Source organism: Equus caballus, chromosome 19, assembly GCF_041296265.1.
Source record: "Equus caballus isolate H_3958 breed thoroughbred chromosome 19, TB-T2T, whole genome shotgun sequence".
NCBI classification, from domain to species: Eukaryota; Metazoa; Chordata; class Mammalia; order Perissodactyla; family Equidae; genus Equus; species Equus caballus.
Genome location: NC_091702.1, coordinates 45,013,524 through 45,031,763, shown reverse-complemented (window position 1 = coordinate 45,031,763; position 18,240 = coordinate 45,013,524). Strand labels below are relative to the sequence as shown.

Sequence of the window (18,240 nt, the reverse complement as noted above, 5' to 3'; positions counted from 1 at the left end):
TGGAAAGGCAGAGTTCCAAATACTCATTTGTAAATTATTTGCGGTGGGGAAGATAAGATGTTTTTTTCTCACACACATGCGATGCCACAGTGGTTAATTGGGTTCCCACGTTAGCCCACCAAAGTCTATTTTATATAAATTTAGGACTAACAGTGCTATTTAAACTATACTTACTCTATTTCTAACTTTGTTTTTACAGGAAGATGTACTCTGCATTCCAGTTTGGGAATTACCTGGCCCCGTGAGGGGTGGGGTGGACACTGGAAGTGACAACCATCCTGGGACTTAGCAGGGAGGGGACAGCTGAGGGTACATACCTCCAAGCACAAGACACTGCGCTTGCTATTTTCCTGAAAAAAGGTAGGCCTGAGTCAAGAACTTCTTGAGTATTAGGAATTGAGGGAAAGGAAAGGAAGAAGGAGAAAGGTTTGGGAATCACGGACAATTGGCTTGGGATGTGAAAGCAACTCCCACACCACGTCCATAAACGCTGCACTTCCTACAGTAGAGCCACGTTACCGTGATGAATGACAACAGCACAGAATTTATCAGGCCCACTCAGGCTCCGTCCGAAAGGACCTGATTACAATCAGATCCTAAGTGCATAGGCAAAAGACCTACTGTTGATTCCTCTTGGATTCTTCATTCCCGCTTTAGTTTGCAGCTCTATGATGAGCTCCATGAGCCTGGGGAATTTCAACTGTCCTGCCCACCGTGAGGCGAGGTCGGTGTGCATGCTTCTCCCTTCTGGCCGAGGGAACACAGTGGCAGTATCACCTAGGCAACGGGATGGGTGGAGAGCACCTGCACCCACCCAAGTGAGGTGCTCCCATGAGACCTGAGTCATCACACAGTCAGAACCCAAACATGGCCAAGAGCTGCTGGCCCGAGTTGACTGAGCCATTCACTGCTCACTAGGATCAGCTTAGGAAGAGAGTCAAGATGGCAGCGGTGAGAGGAGAGGGATGCATTAAGCAGGATGGCCTTCTCCACCCAAATCTGAATGAAGGAGGAAGGCACCAAACTCAAGAGGCAGGAGATGGGAAGCAGAGCCAAGTTCACCAGCACAGTGCGTGGCCCACCGGAGTCCACATCAGCTCCCGGAGCCCCAGTGGGAGGCGGTGGAGGAGGGGGTGGAGGTGGCAGTGGGGGAAGAAACCGATGACTTACATTGTACGCATTGATAATCAGTTGAATGATATTTTTGGAGTCTCCATATAAAATCTCCACTGTTGTTCCAGGTATCAGGGCTGTAAAATTCTTGAAAAAAATAAAATAAAGAAAAAAATAAGCCCATTTTGCCCTTCTATACTGTCAGAGTGAACACTTGTCTACTGAGCTAGAACAGTAAGGGGCTCCCCAGCATTAGTCTGCCACTCTCTCACACCATCAATTGGAGAGGACCCCACAAGGAAAGGCGAGAAGAACAGGCAGAGGAGAAGAGTCGTTGCAGTAAGCTGTGGACTCCATTGTCAAAGGCCTGAGTGGCAAGAGTCTGATGAGATCTCTTCCTAAAGTATAATGTCCTGCTCCTGCTCGGAGACCCCTCCCGTCTGGCATATCATGGACATCTCTCTGAAATTCCACCCTCCGAGGTCAACAAATTCTCGATTTTCCTGCCCTCTCTCCCCTCGTCCACATAGGTATTCCCAGGGTCAGTTCATGGATGCTCTCGATCTGTTTGGCAGGAGTGAAAGGGAAAACTTTTCTGAGGGTCTCAAATGCGCCTCTTTTTCTAACAGGGGACTGAGATGTGACTAGAGCCCTCCCAAGGACATCTGGGTATTTCTGGGTGAAGTCCTGAAACAAAGCAGGCGGGCTTGCGGTGGCTGCCTTTCCTCTTTCATTAAGAAAATGAATACGTCACTTATAAAGTGAGAGAAACATCTAGAAACATCTACTTCCCTCAGCCTGCCTTGGACTGGGTGGGCCTCTGCCCTGAGCCAGGTGTCCTTGGTTCTGGGTAAGAAAGGCTTAAGCCAAGATGGATCTCTTCCCTCTTAAAGCATCTAGAAGCATACTCAGTATGGTCTGTGCAACTGATCGCTCTAAAAACGTTATTTGCAAATGGATGTTTTATCTGCAGTCTTCCACTATACAAAAAAAGAAAATCCATCCTCTTCCCTTGTTTTCATCTTTTAAAAGTGATTCAGACTTAAAGAAGATAATGAACTCTAGACGATGTTAGTGGCATTTTCTCAGTGATGATCTCAGGCAGGAGCAACAGAAAAACACAATCAGACAAAGGTTCTCTTGTGGATATTTAAGAGCAGGAAGGAGAGGGGACCCGGGCTGGCTGCTCTAGAGTAGGGATTAAGTTCTCATACCCTCTCAGTTCAAAGGATGTCAGAGGTGAGCTGGGCTGTTCATTTAGCTTACGTGAGTGCACTCCTTGAGCAACCCCGAGGAGAGTTCTAGTTCAAAACGTGACTTGCCTGTGATTGTGGGAAGAGTACACTCATGAGGGGAGTTTATAATGAGGGTCCACGGAATGGCTCAGAAGAGTCTTTTTTAGACAGAATGGATGCAAACACAGACTGCTCTGTTCACTCAAGACATTTACTGTTTTCTTTGGGAGTTCCTGTTCCAGGTTAACCCCCTGGTCTCCCGTACCCTGCGGGGAAGGCACAAAAACTCTGGAACGTTGGAATTAGTGATGCAGCCTGCCTAGATGCCTTAGTCTTCTTTCTGTAAATTTTCATTTATACTGTCCTTCCCTACCAGAGTGTGCTCCTGTGTGTTTCCATTTCATCATCTGAAAAGTGGGAAGTCGTACTATTTCCAAAGTTTTTCTCAGGATCAAATTGGATATCGCATGTTTCAATCCCTAGGAAAGGGATGCACTGCTAGGTGAATGCTTAAGAGCTTCCGGAACACTATTAGTTTCCACTATATTACTACTTTCAAGACAGGGCTACATTCCACCCCGCCTTTGGATCTCCCGCAACACAGAGTAGGGCTATTAACACTCCTCACCCCACATTCTAAACTCCCATTCATCTTAGGGTCAGCATGGCCCCCAGAATCAGGCCCCCAGCCTCCCTCACTCCTTCCAGGCATACCTTGTAGAGCATATAATGGTTCTTCGTCACTGCAAAGATGAGGTTGATGTTGTTCTCTGCCAGTTTCTCTCCAAGCAAGGCAAGGGATGGATAGTCCTAGGGCCAAGGCAAAGTCAAGGCTGTAACATTTCTAACAGGCTGATACTAGCATCCACCTCCAACATGCACTCAGTGACTTATCACTTGCCATGAAAAGCATATTCCTCTGGCAGCCCCTTAAAGCCCCTTAACAATCAAGCCCCATAGGCAGCTCCTAACTGAGGAAATGCATAGAGGAGATGCCCAGGAAAGGACCCTCTGGCACCTACCAATCTAGACTCACTCCTGCCAGCCTCCCACCCCAGAAGGAGAAGTGAGGAGTGGAGGTTTCCCATACCTGGTCTGTCTCCACCCCTTCAGCAGGAATAGGGCAGAGTGGGGAGGCCCTGAAAGGAGGAGCCACCACATCCTGCCGTCTACCACCAGCACCTGTTACGTCTCTTCTCTTCCCTAAAAATTTCTTCCCCGACTCCTTGCCCTATTTTCCTGTTCCTATACTCAACGGTTGGGCCTGCCACTATTCCCCTACAGGTCCTGTCAGTCCTGCTTATGGCTCAGAATGGGTTGGAGAGGCTGCTGACTTCTGGACTAAAAGATAGACCATGGCGGGGGAGGGGTGCAGAGCAGGGAGGGAGGGAGGAGGCTGAGAGGCAGCTTAACAATGTCCTGAAGGATTTTAAGGGCTAATGATGGGTACAGGGGCCCTCATCAGTTTTGTAGTTATCAGGTTCTATAGTTATGAGTCTTTTTTCTAGACTCCATTATTCTTGGATAATATAGAAGGCTTGGGCACTGGCCACCTCTTGAAACTCGGACTTGTCCAGCAAAGAAAATTAGAAAGAACTCCTGTCTAGCTAGAAACCAGAATGGATTTGTGAGGGAAGAGGGTATAGATTTTTTTTTTAATTGCATAGAAAGTGTGACAAGATCCTGCTAATTGTTGAGTTTGAGTGATAGGAACGTAGGCACTCACTTCACTGGTCTATCTCTTATTATATATATTTGAAATTTTGCATAAATTCTTTTAAATGACGTGGTCATGGTCACAGACTACTGAGAGTGGAAGGTCCCTGGGGCATCTCGTTCCATGTGGGACACTGCTACCCCACTCCTGACACTGAAGAACCCAGTGCCTCAAGGAGCCCATTTCCAGAAGTCAGGAGTTTTGTCTTCCAGATAACTTCTATCCCAGTTTGGATCTCTGGAGGAACACTGTCCCCACTCTCATGGAAGACCACCTCTCCCCTTTGAGATCTCTCCTGTCTCCCAGGTCACCTCTTTCCTCAACTAAACACCCCCATTTAGGGGCACAATGGCAGAAAGATGAACCAGCTACAGAAATCCCTGAGAAATGTTCTCTGTTTCTGAGGAGTCCTGGAAGCCCAGCTGGGGAAGATGGACTGGAAAGCCAATCCCTAGAATGGATTGGAAAGCCAGCGAGTAGAAGGCCAGAGGAAGGTTTCGAAGGCCAGATAAGAACTTGCACCATGGGCAGGGTCACAGGAGCAGGGCTGGGGTCCCCGGCCCTCACCATCTGGCTGGATGCAGTGTACTCGTTGGCCTCATTCAGGTGGCACTGGCCATCGTGCGGCTGCACCAGGCCCCCCAGCTTTCCATCCAGCGCGATGTGGGGCACATCATCCGTTGTGAACACCAGCAAGTGCAGAGCATCCTTTCGCCAGCCGATCTTCTCCTGAGGGACAGAAGTTTGCTGGGTGCAAAGCCATTCTGGCTGCTCCCAAGCCTGCCCTGGGACATCGGACAGGCACTCACCCATCTCCAGGAGTCACGGTCTGAATCAGTGGCATTGCCCTGCGTGCACAGCTGGGGAACACTCATAAAACCACCGGAGAGGGACTCCACAGAGCTCAGAAGAGACACAGCCTAAACGCACAGAGACAAGTCTCCATGGCTTCACCCTTATAGGCCTGCGTACCTGGATCCCCCCTCCAGACCATCATGCTCTTCCTCGCTCCTTTCAGTTACACCTGAGGGCTGCTTCCCCTTTTAGCCTCACCTATTATTCCCTCCCCAGGACAGCATTTAACCCACCGCAACCTCCCCACGATGATGGGTAAGTGAACACTACAGGCCCCCAATTAGACACAAATTGCTCAGAAGGGTATGCTCGAATGACCAACAGACGGATCTGTCTTTGGAGGATGTGGTAAAATGTGCCACCTATTCTGGTGGACGTAAACCACTCCATACACTAAGAACCACTTGACATTTAAGGTCGGTCAGATCACTCTTTCCTCCCTGTTCACTGTATGGAAGGCATCCACTCTGCAGTCGGGGCACAGCTAAATCCAGTCTGGATTGCGAGGGAAGGACTCCATTTTTCTTATTTAGCCACTGTGGCCCCAATACTACACACAAACACTCCCAGTCATTTTTATCAGGAGCAGCTAGACCGTGATACAGGGCAACAAAACCTGGGATGTGGTCGTCTTCTTACTAACAGTGGAAGGGCATCCCAGAATATGTTGGTGGCAAGGTGAACACAGGAAGGATTTAAACGTTGTCAAGAGTCATCTACACATGCACACTTGGTACTGAAGTAGGAGACCAGATGCACAGACTATAAAGTCCAAAGCTATTGCTCTCCTGGCAGATGCGGGGCCGAGGGCCTCATCCTCTCTTTCTGATAACCACAATGATGGATAAACTGCCTTCAAGAGCTTTGATATTTTCTGACTTGCTCCAAAAGCAGTATGGAATAAAGAAATAAACCACAAATAGTCAGAGTAACATGAGGGAGAAAACGGTTTGAAGAGAAGCCAGTAAGGGCTGAAAGCCAGGAGGCCTACTGTGAGCAAGCAGCTTGACTTTTTGGGGAATCAGTTTCCTAGACTCTCAACATTCATCCAACATACAATTACTAATCTCCTACTGTGTGCCAGGCCCCGAGGAAGGCAGTGGGTCTACAAAACAGCTTGTTCCAGACCTCAAAGAGCTTGCAGTCAAATGGAAACACCACTCCAATACATCGTGATTGGCATGCTAATGAAGGTACAGACAACGTCAAAGGAAACCTGAGAAGAGGAGGAGGGAAAGACTTCCCAGGATGGATGAAACTCAAGCTGAGCTGGACAGATTGGGAGGACTCTTCAAGGAAGCCGGAAGAAGAAATGAGGGAGAAGGAAGAAGAGGGGTTAGGTGTTCTGGGCACTAGCAAAGGCACAATGAGGAGGCCTGGCACATTTTCAGGACCTAAAATAAGAAACCTAGAAAGTTTAGAGCAACGAAATTCTAAGCCATGACAAAACTAATTTGTGGTGTTAGAAGTCGAGATAGTGGTCCCTCTTGGTGGCAAGATTTGGGGAGTAATAATCGAAAAAGGTCACAAAGAGGCTTCTGGGTAGCTGGTAATGCTCTGTTTCTTGACCTAGTGTTTCTACTTTGTAAAATTTATCAAGATGTATTCCTTTTTTTTTTTTTTTTTTGAGGAAGATTAGCCCTGAGCTAACATCTCCCGCCAATCCTCCACTTTTTGCTGAAGAAAACTGGCCCTGAACATCTGTACCCATCTTCCTCCACTTTATATGTGGGACACCTATCACAGCATGGCCTGCCAAGCGGTGCCATGTTTGCACCCAGGATCCCAACCAGTGAACCTTGGGCCGCCAAAGCGGAATGTGTACACTTAACCGCTGCACCACCAGGCGGGCCCTGAGATGTATTCTTATGCATAGCTTTCTGTATGTATGTTATACTTTGATAGAGTTTAAAACTTTGAAATAAATAAAGCAATACATTATAAGCCAAGGAGTGTGGAAGGGAGGGGCAAGATGCTTAGGAGATAAAGCATAATCAACAGAGTATAAGCCAGCAGCGTTCTTTGCAGGAAAATGTGGATGTTATTCACAAGGGCACCGCATTGTGCTAAACACCCCAATAAAAAAGTAGAAGAGTCAACCTTTATTTTAACAATGTGTGTTAAGAACCTTGAAGAAAAATCAGAAACCTAAATCAATGGATAGAGAGATTGTTTCCATGGACTGGAAGAGTCAATGTGGTTGAGGTGTTATTTCTCCCCAAATTGATCTATAGATTTGACACAATCCTACTCAAAAGCTCAGAAGTGGGGCTGGCCCAGTGGCTGAGTGGTTAAGTTCGGGTGTTCCACTTCAGCGGTCCGGGGTTCACCAGTTTGGATCCTGGGTGCAGACCTAGGCACTGCTCATCAAGCCATGCTGTGGCAGCATCCCACATAGAAGAACTAGAATGACCTAGAACTAAAATATACAACTATGTACTGGGGCTTTGGGGAGGAAAAAAAAAAAAAGAGGAAGATTGGCAACAGATGTTAGCTCAGAGCCAATCTTCCAAAAAAATAAAACATGCATATTTGGGGAAAAAAGCCCAGAAGGCCTTTTTGAGAAAATGACAAGCTGATTCTAAAATTTATATGGAAAGGCAAACAATGGAGACCAGCCAAACAATTTTGTAAAACAATAACAAAGTTGGAAGATTCATTATCTAAGGTCAAGACTTCTTATAAAGCTACAGTAATCAAGACAGTGTGGTACTGACAAAAGGACAGATGCACAGACCAGTGGAACAGGACAGAGAGGCCAGAAACAGACTCACGAGTATATAATCAACTTGACAGAAGGTACTGGAACAATTAGACATTCATATGAAAAAAACCTGAAGCTTGACCCATACCTCTCACTATATACAAAAATTAACTCCAAGTAGATCACACACCTAAAACTATAAAACTTCTGAAGGAAACACAGGAGAAAACCTTTGTGATCGTGGTACAGGCAAAGATTTCTTAGACAAGACAGATTTTTAAGAGAAAAAACTGATGAACCGGACTTCATCAAAATTAAAAACATCTGCTCTTTGCAAGATACCATTAAGAAAATGAAATGACAAGGCACAGATTGGGAGAAAATATTTGCAAAAGATAAAAGTCTGATAAAGGACTTGCATCCAGAATATATAAAGAATTCTCACAGCTCAATAATAAGAAAACAAACAAATGAATTTAGAAAGATAGAGCCTTGAACAGACATTTCATCATTAGTCATTAAGGAAATGTACATTAAAAGCACAATGAGCTAGCTGTCAGATAGCTATTCCAATGGCAAACAAACCAACCCTGGTAATACCAAGGGCTGGTTAGGATGTGGAACAAGTGGAACTCTCATAATCACTAGTGAGAATACAAAATGTTGCAGCAACTTTGGAAAACAGTTTGGCAGATTCTTGTAAAGTTAAATATATATTCACCATCAACCCAGCAATCCCACTTTTGGTATTCACCCAAGAGCAATGAGAACTTATGCTCACATAAAAACTTCTATGCAAATATTTATAGCAGCTATCCTAATCATCAAAAACTAGAAACAACCCACACGCCCATCAAGTGGTGAACAGACACACACACACACTGTGGTACATCTACACAATGGAATGCTACACAGCAATGAAAAGGAATAAACTACCGACATATACAATTGGATGAATCTCCAAGGCTTTATGTTAAGTGAAAAAGGCCTGACTCAAAACGTGATTTACTGTCTAACACCATTCATAAGATATTCAGAAAAAGACAAAAATATAGGGACAGAAACAATTCCGTGTCTGCCACAGGCCAACAACAAAGGGACACTAGGAAGCTTTCTGGGGTAACGGGAAAAATGTAAACCTTAATTGTAGGGGTGGCTATAAGACTTTATGGCTAAAAAGGGTGAATTTTACTCTATGTAGATTATCCCTCAGTAACCTGACTTCAAAAAAAACTCTGGGTGCCAAATCTGGGTCCATTCGACACCAGGCGCCTCCACCATGCCACGTACGTTTGACCCCAACGAGATCAAAGTCACGTACCTGAGGGTGCACCAGTAAGGAAGCTGGTGCCCCAGATCGGCCCCCTGGGTCTGTCTCCAAAAAAGCTGGTGATGACATTGCCAAGGCAACCAGTAATCGGAAGGGGTCGAGGATTATAGCAAAACTGACCATCCAGAAACACCAGCTTAGATTGAGGTGGTACTGTCTGCCTCTGCCCTGTCATCAAAGCCCTCAGGGAACCGCCAGGAGACAGAAACAAGCAGAAAAACATTAACCTCAGCGGAAATCTCACTTTTGATGAGATTGTCAACATTGCCTGACAGATCCAGCACCAAACTTTAGCTAGAGAACTGCCTGGAACCATTACAAGGGTCCTGGGAACTGCCCAGTCTGTGGGCTGCAATGTTGAAGGCCACCACCCTTGTGACATCATAGATGACATCAACAGTGGTGCGGTGGAATGCCCAGCTGGTTAAGAACAACAAAGGAAAGCATTTCAACAAAGGACTATATGACAACCAAAAACAAACAACCCTTAAAGAAGCAGATAGCTTTTGATTCAGTGGTTCTACTACCTGCTAGAAGTGTTCTGAAATACAGCGCTATTTTTACAAACAGTGACAAGAAGGGGACATGTGAATATTCTACTATTTGGGAATGGTTAAATAATCTGAGATATCTCCTCTCTGGCCATTAGAAACTATGTTCATAAAAAGTATGAAATTATGGGTAAACACGCACAATATAAAGTGAAAAACAAAGAATAGAGTGCGATAATTGCAGTGTGACTACAAACTAGGTAAGAAGCAAGCGTTAACTTTCTATTAAAAAGAGAATAAGAGAGATTGAAACACAATACACCATAACGTGGCTGGGCTTGGGGTTGAGATTATGGGCAATATCTTTTTCTTTTTTCCAACTGTCTTTAATAAGCAAGCATTACTTTGACAAGACTAGGCTCTGAATGCTGGATCTGTCATTTAACTTTTTCAGTCTCCTTTGCTTTCATGCCAGCCTCTCAAGGAACTTGTAGGGACCTAGAGGCTGGCAGCAAGGAGACAGAACATAGGAACTTGGGTGCCTGAAGATGGCATTTTAATTGTGTTGCCAACTCTAATTTCCTGTGTAGCTTTGACCAAATTATTTAACACCTCAAAAGCCTTTTTCTTGTCAGTAAAACAGGAATAGCAATACTTATCATTTACTGGTCACCTCCACTGTTCCATTTAATCTTCACCACAATCTTTGTGAAGTAGGTGATCCATCGCCATCATGCAGATGAAGAAACTGGTGCTCAGAGACATTAAGCAACTAGCCCAAGGCCCCTGAACTAGTAAGGACCAGAGAAGTCAGATTCAGACGACCTGTCTCTTACCTCCAAAGCTAAACTTCCCAATCACATAGGGAGAAGGGGTCGGGGGGTGGGGAGGTATGTGTGTAATAAACGAGATAATTCATGAAAATACATGGTAGGCTCTAAAGGCTGCTGGATCCAAAATAAACGTTTGTTGAATCGGAAGGTTGCATGTGAAACAGAAACAGCTCCGCAAAGGAAGAGCCACACAGCACAATAAGAATAATTTGGTTTTCTCTAAAGTGCACTCTCGTTATGTAAGTGATGTTAGCAAACTTGGCCCAGAGGCTGGGCTGCACAGACTGAGTCAGGACATGCTAGTCATTCACCCAGACTTTTGGGCCTGCAGAGTTTACAAGCAGTGACTCCACAGAGAATTTACATTAGAAATAATTTTCCTGCTGTCTGCCTGGTCAGCAGAGCTGTCTCTTTTGAAGACTTCAGTTCTGTGTCCCATGTTTGGGGCAGAGACCAATGGTGGGAAAGTGGATTTTTTTTTAAGAAGAGAAAAACACTTAACTACAAAATGGAGTATGGTGTGGGGTCCCGAGGAAGTGAGCTTTGGAACAGATGAGGCCGAGTTCAAATCTTTGCTTTGCTCTAACTATGAGACCCTGCGTCAGTCACTTCACCTCTCTCAGCCTCAGTTTCTTCATCTGTAAAATGGAGACGATCCTACTTTGAAGGGTGGATGCTAGGTTTAGACACAGTGTATTAAAACATACCCAGCACATTAAAAAGGAGCTATAATTATTACTCTGGGAATAGTAATAGTTTTTAGATTTCTTCTTTTCTCCTTTTACTACTCAATGTGTGAGCCTCCACAATTGTCACAGGGACTATGAAATACTGCATGCCTGAAAGTTTAATTTGCATTAATTAAAACCACAATGAGATTCTACTGTATACCCATTAGAATGGCTAAAATGAAAAAGACTGACCACACCAAATGTTGATGGAGATGTGGAGGAAATGGAACGTCACACTGCCAGTAGGAACGTAAACTGATACAGGTACTTTGGAGAAGTTTGGCAGTTTCTTAAAGTTAAGCAAACACCTACCACATGACCCAGCCACCCCACTCCTAGGTATTGACCCCAAGAGAAATAAAAGCCTATATCTGTACAAAGACTTGAACACGAACATTTACAGCAGCTCTATCTGCAATAGGCAAAAACTACAAAAATCCCAAACAACCCAAATATCCAATCCGTGAATGGATAAAGAAACCATGGCATATGCATACAATGACTACTACTCAGTAACAGAAGGAATGAACGGAGACACCCCACAGCACAGAGGAGTCTCAAAACAATTGTGCTGAGTGAAATAAACCAGGCCATAAAAGAGTACACACAAAATTTTAGCAAATGCAAACTGACGTGTAGTGACAGAAAACAATTTATTGGCTGCCTGGGGTAAGGGGGCAGGAGGGAGAAATGACAAAGGAGCACACATACTCTTTTGGGGGGAGAAGTATATATTCACTCTCTTGATTGTGGTGTGTATCTCTCTCACGGGTGTATATTTATGTCAAAATTTGTCCAACTGTACACTTTCAATATGTGTAGTTTACTGTATATCACTTATACCTGAATAAAGCTGTTTTACTTAAAGAAGACTTGGTTTGCCCAGAAAGTCACTTAAATACAATAAGTTATGTGAATAGACTGAGTGTCAGTCATGTGCCGGGAACAGCACGTACACATCATCTCTTGCCCAGTGGCCTTATCTCAGAGCAGTCAGGGACCTGGGCTCAGAGGTCTGCGAAACCTCAGTTCAGCCCCACATCAGCCTCAGCTGTCTTCGTGACCTTGGGCAAGTTACTTCATCTTTTCCGGTCCCAGCCTCTCCTCTATAAAATGGAGATAATAAGAGTACCAACTGAACAGAGCTGTCAAGAGGATTAAACAAAACCACACTCCCATCTCGGTACTTGAACGTAGTCAAGAACCGACAATTACTGTCACCAATATGTCCCCAGAGTCGAAAAACTGTGACAAGCCTTGTAATTCAGAAGCACACAATCTTACTTTGGATTGCAGTGTTATGGGTGATGTTGCTCTTTTTTCTACTTATCTGCATTTCCTAAATTTTTAGATTGAATATATTTTCTTTTCATACAAAACTATTTTAAGAGGAAAAAAAAAAACCCAGACCTATTTGTTTAGGTCTTTTCTGCATGACTCCGAGTAAAAACAAAATTTTTGAAAGCCGATTTCATTAGCCGCGATGGAGGTCAGCTCTCAGTGAAAATGTCAGGGCTTGGGCGGGACGGAAATGCACTAGAAGCAAAAGCAAGAAGCCTGGCGTCTGGCCAAGACTGCCATTCTCTTCACTTCTCCTGCTTGCTGGTCCAGTCCGCATCGAGTCACCACACAGTTGGTTTCAGCCTTCAAACTCCCAGTTCCCACACCTGCTCAGGAGGCGACCCTGCCTTTGTCGTCACTAAGAGAGACAGGTAACAGGACTTGTCTCCTCCTCTGTTCCCAGTGGTTCACAGGGCCTAGTTCCACTGCCCTAGGATGCCTCTTGTCATAAATAAACCGGCGTCCCCCTGGCCTCTCCTCTGATCTCAGTGTCTCAAAGGAAGAAGGGCTCCGCCCTCCCCAAGGAAATGCAGCCCCAAATCCCACCCTCTTTGGAGAATTTGCTCCGTCAGTCTCTCCTCTGGTTCCTTTCCATGTGCCTAAAAATATGCTCACGACCCACTTATAAAACCCCTTCTCTTGACCCAGCTACTCCACCAATCTCTCGTCACTCGTCTCTCTGTGTTTTAAGACTAGCAGACTTAACACCTCCATCTCCTCAGTTCCTTATAATGTGACCTCTCCACGTGATCCCACTCTCTCTCTCTCTCTCAGCAGAGGTTCTTGGTCCCCCTGTCTCCCTCCCTCACACACACACACACACACACACACACACACACACACACACACAGAGGTTCTCTGATCTGGCTGCACTTGATGGTCCTCTAGGGAGCTTTAAAAATACTGATGCCCAGGGGCCCGCCTGGTCGTGCAGCAGTTATGTTCGCGTGTTCCACTTTGGTGGCCCGGGGTTCACCAGTTTGGATCCCAGACATGGATCTACGCACCACTTATCAAGCCATGCTGTGGCAAACGTCCCACATATAAAATAGAGGAAGATGAGCACAGATGTTAGCTCAGGGCCAATCTTCCTCAGCAAAAAGAGGAAGACTGGTGGCAGATGTTAGCTCAGGGCTGATCTTCCTTGAAAAGAAAAAAATACTGATGCCCAGAGGTTCATCCAGCTCCCATGCCCTGCCCCTCTGCTGCCTTCTGACTCCACCTCCTCTCCCAGCAGCTGAATGAGGTCAAAGGTAACACGCTCCCCTGTGGAGATTTATCCAGTTCATGCATCTACTTGGACGACTCACAAATCACATCCCTCACTTAGTCTCTCTCCTGAGCTTACTCCTAGGTCTGTACCAAAAGCCAAATGTGTCCACCATCACCTGGAACTGAACTCTTCTGAAATTCCCAAACCATCCTTCCCGCAAACCAACTGCTAGGCTGCCCCATTTCTGACAATGGGACCATCAAATGCCTCTTCTAGAAACCTTGGAATTATCCTTTTCATCTTACTTCCCTGGTCCCTCAACAGCGCCCGTCCAGTCCCAAAGTGTCAATTCTCTCTCAGAGTCCATTCCCACAAGCCGGGTTCAGCCAGAGCCTCCGGGCAATGCCACACAGTTTACCTGTCCCTTCCTAAACGCGCTCTGGGTGAGCAGGCAAAGCCGAGGCTTGTTCTCTCTTGGCCACCAACCTGCGTCTGCCACCAGGGGAGGGGTTCTGTGACCCACAGTTACTCCAGCGATTCCTGGCAAGCCAGATCCATGGGTAGGTGACCATGCTCAGTGAAAAGCAGCCATCCACGGACTCTGGACGCAAATGTCAGGAGTAATGAGTGGCTGGGGGAGCCATGACAAGCCCAGAATCCCGGATTCCATCCAGGTCCAGGAGGCAAACCCTATTGTTTTGCAGGGACCGACCACTCCAACCAGGGCTGGGGCCGGAGACAACTTTCTCAGAGTGGAAACTCAGTGGAGGATTTGCCCAACTCTGCTCTGTCCTCAGAAAGCAGGAGACACCTGGAGCTGAGGGACAAGAGGGAGGGGCGCAGGGCCCGAGTCCCAGAATAACGAGAGCAGTGCACCTGGCACGTACTCAGCACCCAAGGAGGAAGGAGCGAGTGGAGACATCGATGAAATCGGGGCTGGGCACCAAAACCCTCCCGCACAATATCTATAAGTCTTCAATTACATCACTCACAATTCCACCAACTATTTGCTATGCTTTGGAATCTAACATCTTTTAAGTATATAAATATGGGAAACATTAAGGGGATATTTTAAGTGAAAACTCACTTAATCCAATCATCTGCCATGCACTGAGATCTGAGAAAACTAATGGGAGTTGCAGAAAGCATGGCAGCAGGGCCACGAGACCATCTGACCCCAGCTGCGGGAGGCAGGGGCCAGGGCAGTCAGTGGGATGGTCACTGGAGGAGCTGGGCAGCCAGGCCTGGAAGTTGTCGAGGGGATCCAGGACTCTGAAATGGCAGAGAGGGAGCAGTAGTCCATGAAAGGGTAAGCAGGACGGAGACGGAACACCAGGCGTTCCAACCTTTGAGAACATAAATACAAACTGCAGACAGACCTGCTGGCTTGCTCACCTCCAACCTCCAACCTCAGAGTGCGTGGGGCTGGAGGACAGAAACGAGGGCTAGGACGCAGAGGACATGGTTCCTCTGTTGGAGGACGTGAGCCTCCAGCCTGCGGGGCAATTTAGTTTCCAGGGTTGGAAGGAGTCAATGGCTGCAGGGTCTGACAAAGGAGGAAAGTCACTCAACGAACCAAGAACAGCCTTCCATCCCCCACACTGCACACCTCCAGTGTGTCCCTGGGTCCCCTTGAACAGCTGCCCCACCCCACCTGGACTTTCACCCAGGTGGTAAGGTGGCTCCATGGGGAAGACATCAGGAGCCAGGGAAAGCTTTTCTGGGCACCAGCTCAAAGTAAGCCACGCTTGGCAAACAAATGAGTGGGCATGGGAGAGTTCATGGCCCCCGTGGCCCCATACAAACGCAGCCTAGAGGGAGCACAGCCAGGAACCATGGAAGACAGCCTGGCAGGGGCTGCCACAGAACAAAAGCACCAGTGGGTTACTGGGCAGAAAGCCGCCTCAGAGGAAATACATAGCACCTGAAGTTTGGAAGGAACCCCAGAGCTTGTCTCGTCCAAGCTGCAAGCAGTGCACAGATCTTTTGTCCGGCACCCCCACCACGAGGGCAGAGGGCCCACACACACTCACCCGCGCATCTGGCAGCCTGCTCCACTGCTGAGCCGACTGCTAGCGCACTCCCTTGAACAGCCAGAGGCACCTACTCCCTCTTCTATAATGACATCGGAGGTGAGGCAACACGCTTCTCCCCCAGGGTCTCTCCTCCCAGTTAACCTCTAACCACCCCTCAGAGGAGGTAGATTCCACACTCGGAACCATCCACTCACCCCCGTCCGCTGTCTCGCTATCAACATCTGTCTGAAACAGCCCCCGGAGGCAGACGCAGTCCCTGGATGTGGTCTGACCACAGAGGAAAACAGGGCCGGGACTGTGGCCTGCAGGCCCTGGACGGTATGTCCTGTGTCTGGCAGCTGAATCTTCCAAAGGGCTCACATTAAGCCTGTGGGTCCCCAGCTCCGTTCATAGTGACTTGTTTACACACAGAGACCACGGCAGAGCATGACACGTGAGAGAAACAGGCTCAAGGACACCCCTGTTGGAGAGTGTAAGGGAGAGCCTGGAGCCCCGGTTCCTGGGAATCTGAGGAAAGCTGATGTCCCACTCAGCCGTCTTAGAAAGCAAGTGGATGCCTGCCTGAATGTGGGCTGGCTTGCCCACCTTGGCTTGCCTGTTCGGAGACAATGCTCACAACACTCTCCGGTAAACAGCGTTCAAACAGAGGGCGGCCTAGAGTCAAGACACCGTCCAGGGAGCAGTTTCAGTGAGGACAGAAACACTAGCTTTAAATGACTGGGTTTTCTGGTCTCCAGGTCAATCTGTCTAATTAAAATGAATGGTCACCCAAACGAAGGGTTCCCCAGCTAGATGTCAACACAGCCCATGGGCCCAGTTGTCACTGAAGAGTATGAGCCACATGCTCCCTCCCTGCTGAAAAGGGTCCACAGCACTGTCGCTGAGAGTCAAAGAGCAGAGGCAATGGTTCTGAGACGCCCTCTGAATTATGAAGGAGAAGGCAGATACCAGAGTTCCCACTTCACAGAGAGGAAGGCCAAGGGCAAAGAGAAGCACGCTCAATGGGCTAGGCTCCATCAGTGACCGACCTTGGGCCAGTACTCTAGTGGTCTCCCTAGAAAATCCGAGAGCTGCCAGAGCCATGTTGTAACTGTTTCTGATAAACAGGAAACCCTTAGTTCCAGCGAACAGCAGCATGGGCAGCTGTCCTCCCCCGGGACTGACTCAGTCCTGCCCTACCGTAGGCGAACTGGGTCACATGGGAGACTGTAATGGCTCTCAGACGAGGACTTTGCTCTTTTTGGAAGCACACCCCTCCCACTTCTCTTCCTTGCTCCCGTGTGACCACAAAGGACAGCAGGCACTCTCATGTCAAGGTTAAGAGCCCCAGCTTTGGAGCCAGGCAGGTGGGTTCAGGTCTGTCATTTCTAGCTGCATGACCTTCGAAAATTTACTCAATCTTTCTAGGCTTGTTTCCTGATCAAAAGGGGAAAGTAAAACCATCTTTCAAGGATTAAATAAAATAAGCTCTGTGAAGTGCTTGGCATGGAGCCTGGCTCTCACAAAGCATTCAGCCAATGGTAATCAGTAACATCATCAGCATCTGAGCCTCAGGGAAAACTCAGGGAGGCAAAGAGCCCAAGGTGACCCCTTGAAGGAGAACACTGTGATTCACCCACTGGGTCCAAGGGCCAGACATTCCACAGAGTTTGTGCACTCCGCTGGTCCCTGAGGTTGTTGTACAGGCATCTGTCTTCCAACCTAGATGATGCTCACCGGGACAAGAGCCGTACGTAGCTCATTCACCTATGCATCCCTCACAGCACCTAACAGGGCATCTTGCACACCGTAAGTACTCAATACATTTTCAAAAGTCGTAACAAAACACTCTGTACATTAATCTTTCAGGCAAGCACAGCGACAGAGGACAGGTTTGGGGAGGAAATGAGGAAGGAAAGAGGACCGACCTGAGCAGCCAGTGGGCAGACCCCACAGCAGACCTGAGCTTGGGGCCTGACGAGTCTGAACTCCAACACACGTGGGGAAAAACAAGGTTAGATTCTGTGATTGGCTTCCCCACTCATGCTGGCTTTCAAGCCTATTTCTGTCGCTTTAGAACAACAAACATGTTCTCCTCAGGAGTTTGTTTTTCCTGCTTCCATCCATAGTTTGCAACAAAAACTCTTTTTTAAAAATCTTCTGTGGTTCAACGTAAGGGGGGCAGAAGTGTAGTGTTTCTTTCCTTGGGGAAAAGAAATCTCAGCCTGTGACTCAGGATTTACACCTTCACCTGGAGCCTGAGCCCAACAACGTGCGGTAGAGAACGTGTCTGATGAGGACTCTAAGGAGAGTCCAGTCTGAACTGAAGGAGAGACAACTGGAAAGTAGAAGCCTGAACCATATGAGTTTCTATTTTTGTAGCAGAAACTAACAATAGTCAAATATCAAATATCACTGACAGTCAAATATCAATAGTTTCATTTGGTTCCCTTGAATGTTTACAAACAGGTGGTTTCTTTACCTTGTGGTGGAACTTCAAGCTCAAATCAAATCCCTGAGGATAGGCACTTGTCCTCATCTTTAGTTTTCTCCACCATACCTATTGGGCACTCAGTGAGTACTTACTGAGTTGGAAAGTATCGCCAAGTAACAGGACCTCTGGTTCTACTTTAATGAGCGTGTGTGGAGCACGGTAGATGAC

The 18,240-nt window shown here is 47.1% G+C and overlaps 1 protein-coding gene across 1 annotated transcript in view; it reads right to left on the bottom strand.

Annotated features, from left to right (window-relative positions):
• The window catches only part of ITGB5 (integrin subunit beta 5), a 109,133-nt gene that overhangs the window by 46,373 nt on the left and 44,520 nt on the right, over positions 1 to 18,240 (bottom strand). The window contains exons 6-8 of the mRNA XM_023623609.2: positions 4,633 to 4,794; positions 3,063 to 3,158; positions 1,171 to 1,260 (exon numbers count right to left, since the gene is read on the bottom strand). Coding sequence (XP_023479377.1) covers positions 1,171 to 1,260; positions 3,063 to 3,158; positions 4,633 to 4,794 — 348 coding nt within the window. The remainder of the gene's footprint in view (positions 1 to 1,170; positions 1,261 to 3,062; positions 3,159 to 4,632; positions 4,795 to 18,240) is intronic.